General features: G+C 43.8%; 1 protein-coding gene across 4 annotated transcripts in view; it reads left to right on the top strand.

Annotated features, from left to right (window-relative positions):
• Window positions 1–9,048, top strand: part of REEP1 (receptor accessory protein 1) — a 127,673-nt gene that overhangs the window by 80,082 nt on the left and 38,543 nt on the right. For all 4 annotated transcript variants that reach the window (XM_017856314.1, XM_017856313.1, XM_017856311.1 and 1 more), the window contains one exon: window positions 7,673–7,793. In XM_017856314.1, coding sequence (XP_017711803.1) covers window positions 7,673–7,793 — 121 coding nt within the window. The remainder of the gene's footprint in view (window positions 1–7,672; window positions 7,794–9,048) is intronic.

Here is a 9,048-nt window from a genome sequence, read left to right as displayed (position 1 = left end):
AAAAAGAAAGAAAGAAAAGGAGTGAAAGAAACAATGCACAAAATGTACAGGAAAACTGAGTTTCCTTCTCACTCAATTCATTGTCAACGTAATCACTACTCACAGTTGTGTATCCTCTTAAAAAACTAATATATGGCCTGGGCATTGTGGCTCATGCCTGTAATCCCAGCACTTTGGGAGGCCAAGGCAGGTGGATCACCTGAGGTCAGGATTTTGAGACCAGCCGGGCTAACATGGTGAAACCCCATCTCTACTAAAAAAAAATACAAAAAAATAATTAGCCAGGCATGGTGGCACACACCTGTAGTCTCAGCTACTTGGGAGGCTGAGGCAGGGGAATCACTTGAACCCGGAAGGTGGAGGTTGCGGTGAGCCAGGATTGCATCATTGCACTCCAGCCTGGGTGACAAAGCAAGACTCTGTCTCAGAAAAAAAAAAAACAAAACTAATGTGTGTGTGTATATACACACATTTTACACACACTTCTTTTTTTAAAAAGCAGTATTATAGTATACATAAGAGTTCTCACTTTGCTTATTAAATTTATTTTGGAAATACTTTTATATGAGCATAAATACATCTACCTGTTATTTTAATGGCCACATAATATTTCATGGCATAGATGGAGCATAATTTATTTAAGTCATCCTCTTTTGATGGGCATTTAAGTTGATACCCATTTTTTTGTCTAATAAGTAATGCAGCTATTTCCAGCAATGAAGCAATTAAAAACAAGCTAGATCTTTGTATTGCTGTATTGTGCCTTCTTAGGCGAAAGAAGCTGTAAATAATATATCGATTTCTGTTTGTATTTAAAGAGTTGTGTGTGTGTACATGTGAATGTGAATGTGTATTAAAAGTAGTGTGGAAAATATAGTTAACGAGGGTTATTTCTACGACTTGGGATCATGGGGTTGGGTTTGCATTTGCTGTGTTGTACGAATGTTTTAACCATGGTCAAGTGTCATCAGAGAAAGTAATAAAGATATTTCCACTTTGGAGAAAACAGGTTCTTACCCAAAAAGGATCAGTATGGAATTACCCTCTGGGATGTCCTAGGCCAAGAAACAGACCTGAATAGCACTCTCTGAATCCTGTTTTGAGTCAATGGCCTTAATTATCTTAGTATGTACTTTTCCCCATAACATAGCTTTCACCTCCACTGAGAGAAATAGATGTCCCAGCCATTGTGGCCTCAAACTGTAGTGAAGGAGTCTGGATTTCCTAATTCAATATGCTTGTGCCTTTGTGCCCTGCACCACACAGAGATAATGCAGCAGACTCTGGATGGAGCTGAGTCTCCTTAAGTGGAGACACAGCCCTCTGCTGAGCCATCCCTTGTCTCCCTGAGGCCTTAAGGTTGGCACTGGAAGTCAGGCCATTTTGTGCAGAGCTACATCAGGAAGACTCCTGTCTGATTCACAAAGATGAGAGTAGAGGCCAGCCCAGTCAAGACTGTGTAGTCAATTAAATAGCAGGTCCTGCCATCCAGCCTTTCCTCCTTAACAAGGCCTCTGTCTGGTGCTAGGGTCCTCTTCTGTCTTCCCGTGTTAGTCTCACAAGCTCATTCCTGGGGATATCAGCATTTCAGCCTCACTGCTTTTTGCTGGGTGGAAATCCTATCTAATGATGGCTATGTTTCTCCTGGATAGCTGGAATATGCCCTTACCTGTGGCCCTGGAATTTCAGAGTTTCATATCTAGTAAGTGCTCAAAAACTATTTCTAGAATTGATTTCATTTTGATTTTGGGAGTCATATTAGTTTTCTATTGCTGCCTTAACAAATTACCACAAATTTAACAGCTTAAAACAGTACAAATGTTTGATTCCACAGCTTCTATAAGTCAGAAGTACAGGTGGAATCATCCTCTGCTTATAATCTCACAAGACCAGAATCAAGGTGTGGGCCAGCCTGGTCTTTTATCTGAAGGCTCTGGAGGAGATTCCCCTTCCAGGCCCATTCAGATTATTGGCAGAATTCAGTTCCTTATGATTGTAGGACTGAGGTCCCCGTTTTCTTGACACATGCCACCACCTTCATCTTCAAGCCAGCGATGGCATGTTGAGTCCTGCCCATGCTTTGAATCTCTGTCTGCTTCTGCCACCAGTTAGGGAGGGTCTTTGCTTTTGTTTTAAGGGCTCATGTGATTAGATTAGGCCTTCCCCAATAATCCCATATAATCTCCCTATTTTAAAGTCATCTGATCAGTAACCTTCATTACATCTGCAAAGTCCCATTTGCCATGTAAAGTAACGTATTCATGGGAGTTACACCAAGGAAGAAGAACTTGGCCAAAATTCTGCCGACCACAGGAGGACGTTTGATACCTGGTATATTTGGAGCAGGTATGGGTAGCATCCCCCTCTCTTCCTGACCCATGTGGAGGCCTCTTCTGTTCCCTCATTTGGTCTCTTAGCTGGGGGTGTCCAGGCAGTTTGTGGGTGGGAAGTGAGGGTCCTTTGCTCTTCTCCTGGTGGCCTGAGCTCTGCTTCTTCAGGAAAGAGGCTCCTTGGGAACTTTTCTGCCTGCTTTATCCCACAGCCTGATCATGCCCTCACCCTGCTTTCTCTTTTTCTCCCAACCTCCAGGTATCATAGATCCTAGTCTTCTTCTGGGAGGGTCCTCTGTCTCCTTCCTTCCTCTCACCCTGAGAACAGGCACGGGATGGGCCCATCTGGGAATGTAGGAATTTTGCTTCACTTCCAAGGACATGGGCACCATCTCCACAGCTGTGAGCATTCTTTACTATTGAAAAAGGTTAAGGGGAGAGTTTCTGTCCTAAAATATGTCTTCTGTCTTCCTAGAAGCACCTTTAACTTCTGTTCTCTTCCAGAATTGGAGCCCCTTGTATGGACCCTCTCTTCCTCACTCTTCGCTCACCCCCATTCCCTTCTTCCCACTTCTCCTCTAGGGCAGGTCCCTTTTCATGGTTAACTTTGTAAAACTTTCTATCTTGATGAAAACAGCAATTATTTATGGTCCCAGAATAGATAAGATGGTGGTTTGTTTCACAGGTTGTAGAAGTGATTTTATTTAGTTTTTATTATTATTATTATTATAAAATAATACAGTCTGGGCATGGTGGCTCACACCTGTAATCCCAGCACTTTGGGAGGCCGAGGCAAGTAGATCACTTGAGGCCAGGAGTTCGAGACCAGCCTGGCTAACATGGTGAAACCCCATTTCTACTAAAAAATACAAAAATTAGCCAGGTGTGGTGGTGCAGCACCTGTTGTCCCAGCTATTCAGGAGGCTAAGGCAGGAGAATCGCTTGAACCCGGGAGGCAGAGGTTGCAGTGAGCCGAGATCGCACCACTGCACTCCAGCCGGGCGACAGAGCAAAACTCTATCTCAAAAAAATAAAAATAAAATAAAATAATACATACATAAGGAAAAATGAAATAGAAACAATACACTGAAGAGTAAGTGTCTCTCCTCCCCCTCTCCTCCCCAGACCCACAGTCTCCCTCGCTAGAAGTACCATTGGTTTTTTTTGTTGTTGTTGTTGGAGACGGAGTGCAGTGGCGCAATCTTGGCTCACTGCAACCTCTGCCTCCCAGGTTCAAGCGATTCTCCTGCCTCAGCCTCCTGAGTAGCTGGGACTACAGGCACATGCCACCATGCCTGGCTAATTTTTTATATTTTCACCATGTTAGCCAGGATGGTCTCTATCTCCTGACCTCGTGATCTGCCCACCTCGGCCTCCCAAAGTGCTGGGATTATAGGCGTGAGCTACCATGCCTGGCCAGTAACACTGTTAAAAGTTACTTGTGTTTTCTTTTCTTCCAGAAATGCTCTCTACACATTTATTGCATGTATTTTAGACAGTTTCATCCCCTGTCTAACCCTCTTAGAATACATCTGCCCCTCTAGAGTGTCTGGGTGTTATATGGGGAGAGTCGGGAGATGACAGCTGCCCTGTGCTCCCCAGTGCTGTGCATATGCCTTGGAAAAGATGGAGGAAATGTGGTGGGTGCATCTGGCCTTTTCAAATACATCTCAGAGGTCAGGGTTCTTCAAGGAGTTCTCATTACAAAATGAGTAGGGCCTTACTCTGCCTTTCAAGGTAGGCTGGAAGAAGACTTGGTGGTGATTGTGTTGGTAGAGTCAAGGGACCCCAGGGCCTCTAGGAAGCACAGGGTCTGAGTGGATCAGCCTAGATTATCTTGTGATGCCTGTCAAGGACCTGGTTTTGTATGTGATGATTCCAGAGGCAGCAGGACTGTTCCCCTCCAACCCATGCCCCCACACTTCAGTGACAGAGATTTTCAGGCTTTATGTGGGGAGGTCCTGGCTTTAAATCCAGAGTCAGCATACTTTTTTTTGTAAAAAGCCAGATAGTAAATGTTTTGAACTTTCAGGCCATATGATCTTTGTTGCAACTGCTCAACTCTGCTATTAGCATGAAATGAACCATAGACAATTAATAAATCATTGTGCACAACAGTGTTCCAATAAAACTTTATTTATAAAAACAGATGACAGGCTGGATTTGGCCCATGGGCCATGGGTTATTGGGACCCCTGGATCCATTCTAGCAAGTAACAGAGACCCCTCTGACAAACTCAAGGAAAAGAATATAAAACAATGACACTCTGTTGGTAGATGCTGAAGTAACTCACAGAATAAAAGGAAAAGCTGAAAAACTAAGACTCTGGAAAGGGAGGAGCCAGAGTGCCCTAGGAACCCTAGCACTGAAGCGCTGCCAGTTACTCCCCTCAGCACTGTTCACAAAGAGGTTCCCTTGTAGCTTGGCTGTAGTAGCTAAAGATCATAACCATAGTAAATATCCATTCATGGGGGCCTGAGCCAGTGCTCATACACTCATATACAGCCATTAAGATGAGTGAGATAGGCCAGGCGCAGTGGCTCATGCTTGTAATCCCAGGCGGGTGGATCACCTGAGGTCAGGAGTTCAAGATCAGCCTGACCAACATGGTGAAACCCCGTCTCTACTAAAAATACAAAAATTAGCTGGGCATTGTGGTGCACACTTGTAATCCCAGCTACTTGGGAGGCCAAGGCAAGAGAACTGGTTGAACCCAGAAGGTGGAGGTTGCAATGAGCTGAGACCGCGCCATTGCACTTGAACTAGGCATCAGAGTGAAACTGTCTAAAAAAAAAAAAAAGATGAGTGAGTGAGTGAGGTAACTCTCCCTGTACTGGTATGAGATAGTCCCCAAGGCATACTGTTGATTGTGTGTATGTGCTGTGCTGGGAGAAGCAAGATGTAGTAATGGGTATATAGAATGCTTCTGTCTGTTGGGGGCAACTCAGGAAGTCATATATACCTGCATGATGTATGCCTGGCCCTAGTCTATCTCTGGAAGGATATGCAAGTAACTGATAATATTTTTGCTTTTAGAAAAGGGACTAGGGGTCAGGCCGGGGAAGGAGACTCTTTGTTGTATATGCTTTTGGACTTTTAGAATTTTTTTAAACTATATGCATGCATGACCTATTTTTTAAAAAGACATATTTTATGTAATAAATAAAAGAGCTGCAGTGCGACAGATTATGTGTGTGTCTTGTGTTGGTGTCTGAGCTTGTTGGCTTCATTTCCTTTCCCTTTGGTGCTGGTGAATACTTGTTTTCAAAACAAAAGTTCCTCCATTATTAATCACCAGAGTGTTCAAATGTGAGAGAATCACACCTCTGTTCTTCAGTCTCTCTCTTTTCTGGCTGTGAAACATTAAACAATCTTTCCACGAAAGTGCCCACTAATTGCTGAGGGAATATTCAGGAAGCACCCACCAGAGGCAGAAGGCAGGGGCCCAGGAGACCTTGGTGAAGAAAGGAGGCGTGGGTGGGGCTGCTAACTGGGGGATGGGGTGTCTATGTGAGAGTTAAGGGCCCTCGAATGACTTGCTCTTTTTGATTTTCTGATCGCTTATCTGGGGAGGATGCCTGGAAAGGACTTCCTGATCTTTAAGACTAGGACAGGTGACTGTCTCATCTCATAGCATCAGGTTTTAAGGATACCTGGGATTTGTTTTAAGCAAGTGTGGGTAAGACATAGACATGGAAATAATTGTCGCAAAAGGAGAAGTTTCTTTACTCACAGATTCCTAGAAACAGGAGGCACAGCATACCATGCAGAGCCACATTGGGGGCCACTCAGGGTCTGTCAGGAGAAGAGGAAGGAACCAGGGTGAGGGACTTTGTCATGTTCCATGCTGAAGGAAGAAAAGGGCAAAGCAGGGTGGGCAGGCTTGGGCTTGGCTGGTTTGAATAATCTCAGTGGGCTCTAGGGTATATGGGCTGTCTCTGGTTGTCTAGCCCTGGCCCTGGGGTGATTGGGGCAGGTGGATGGTGGCCTGGAATGTGAGAGTCCATTAGAGGCCGTGGCTGGAGCCTGGGCCCATGGATTGGTTGGTTTGCATATGAAAGGTATGTTGCAGGTGAGTTCTTTACTATCTCTAGCAATTGGCTCACCTTGGGAGGGGCAGTTCCTCCAGAGTCAGCAAGGCCCCAAAGTACATCAGAATTCAGAAAATAAAAAATAAACCATAAACACATGGTTACTACACCTCTGGACTGCCAAATATGGTTGCTCAGGTTGTTCACAGCACACAATATCTAACCAAGCAGGTGAACGGGGCTGAAATCCAGACCAAGCTCTGTGGTTCATGTGGCCACAGAACTACTTCCAGTTGAAGAGGCCAGTTTTCTTCTAATCCATTCAAAGGCACCGTGTGGGCTAGCACTATGGCACATGTCTCAGGTTTCTGTTCTATATTATTTGTGATTATTTTATAAATCATTTCATTTAGGTTTTTTTTAAAAAAAATTATAAAATAATACAGTCTGGGCATGTTTCCCTGACTGGACCTTTAGTTCCAAGGATGCCAGAATCTTGTCTGTGTTTCCCACTGGACCAGAAGCTCCAAGAGGGCAGGAATCAGGTCTTTGCTCACAGTTGCCTCTCTGTACCTCCTTGTACCTGGTGCTCAGTACAAGCTTGCACGTACAGGGCCTGGGTGCCTGTGGGGGGACAAATCAATGAACAAGCTTGAGGGTATGCAGGACTGCAAACTCCAAAATTATGTGTTATCTGCACTGTGGACTCTTCTATTTCTTGGCACTGAGAAGATCAAAATCTGTTTGCCTGCCATTGACATGAGTAGGGTGAGTAGCATTCTCCTTCCTATCAAGAGCTAGGCTCTTGTCCTTGCCTCTATTTGGGCCAAGAATTCATTCTCAGTCTAGAGATTTTTTTGTCAGCTCCTCCCTGCTGTAATTCCCTCTGGTGTTTTTGCCTTCTTGGATGTGAGTGAAGAGTGAGTGACTGGGTGTACAGCACAGAAGAGATCCCCTGAGCCTGTAGGCTGTGGCCGGAGCCCCAGCTCCAATCTAAATGAGCACAGCCTAGCAGGAAGCTCCAGCCTGTGCCAGGCAGGTCATGGGGGTGATTGCTGGAGAGAACCTGTGTTCCTGGTTTGCTTTGGTAACAAAAGAAAACACGAACTGGTTTTCAAAGAGAGACGTTGGGGTTGTACTGTGCGTGTGTGCAAGTGTGTACCCTTGCCTTCATAGGTGGAGGACAGGAATCTGGGAAACTTGCAGCGGTATGTAAGCAGGAGAGGCGTCCTTGCCACCCACCGGGTCTCCTTCAAAAGGGCAGTGTTGCTGAGAACCTAACAGAACTTGTGTTTTCCTCTGTCTCTCCAGGTTTCCATTCTATTATGAACTAAAAATAGCATTTGTAGCCTGGCTGCTGTCTCCCTACACAAAAGGCTCCAGCCTCCTGTACAGGAAGTTTGTACATCCCACTCTGTCTTCAAAAGAAAAGGTAATATGTGCTGCCATGCCTTTCATTCTTTCTAACAAGCGAGAAAATAAGTGAAATAAATAATAATAAAAGAAAATAAAGAAAATAAATAAAAAGGGATGATCTTATTGCAGGAGACTTCTCATTTGGCTCTCATTTGCCTCCAGCAAGTCATTCCTCCTAATCTTTTTTTTTTTAAGTGTATTTCTGGGATGTGTTTAAAAATAGTGGTGAAGTTCTCTAAAAGATGTTATTTGTCATTATTTACTGGAAAACATTTCCATAAATTGAAAGAAAAGAAAGAAAAAAATTCACTCACAATTTAACCACGCAAACTGAATTTCCTTCCTTTTGTCATGCTTAGCCCCTGACCTTTTATAGATATGATTTTTACATAGTCTATTTTGAATCTTACCTGGAAGCCAGGTGCAGTGGTGCATTCCTGTAATCCCAGCTACTCAGGGGCATAAGGTGGGAGAATCACTTGATCCCAGAAGTTCAAAGCCAGCCTAGACAACCTAGAGAGTCTTCATCTCTAAAAAAAAAAGAAAGAAAGATTAAAATTTTATGTAGAATTTTTTAAATGACTTTTAAAACTTAAAATACATAAAATATTTGTATCCTGAGATCTTAAATGTGTTTGCACATAAATCCATTTCTACTTGGTCTTCATAATACCCAAGGTGATGTTCCCTTACTGCTAGATATTTAGATTGTCTCTACTTTTTCCTGATATAGATAGTTCTGCAGTGAGCACTACTATTCCTGGTGTTTAGTTGCTTCCTTTGATTGTCTTAGAATTAATTCCCAAGAGCAGGATGATTGAGTCAAACGATTCCAACATTGTATCATTGGTTAACTATATTACTTACTAAACTGATTGTGTAGTGGGGCTTCTTAACATAAAATAGGAGCATCATAGGTGGCTTGATAGATTAATGTCTGTTGTTTCTGAAAGTTGAATTCTTTGGACTAGAAAGGGGAAGGCTTTGGGAAACATGTCAGTTGGATGAGCAGGCTACTGTAGAAGTTTCTGAAAATCTCTTTAAGAACTAGGACAGCAACACTTCCTGTCTCAGAAGGGTGGATTTTGAAGAATGGATCCCTGTCTTGACCTGGTTATCAAATCTCTACTCGTCCTACTTCCCTTTCCCCAAATGCCGGGCTTCCCCTGAAGCTGCCAATGTAACTTGCATTGAAGTGAAGGTGACTGACTCTTAAGAGTTGCCAAGAATCACTTCCAAAGGGGGGGGTGGGGCCGGGGGGGTCACAGTTA

This window comes from Rhinopithecus bieti, unplaced genomic scaffold, assembly GCF_001698545.2.
Source record: "Rhinopithecus bieti isolate Rb0 unplaced genomic scaffold, ASM169854v2 scaffold_44368, whole genome shotgun sequence".
Classification (NCBI taxonomy): Eukaryota; Metazoa; Chordata; class Mammalia; order Primates; family Cercopithecidae; genus Rhinopithecus; species Rhinopithecus bieti.
This window is presented reverse-complemented; position numbering and strand designations above follow the sequence as displayed.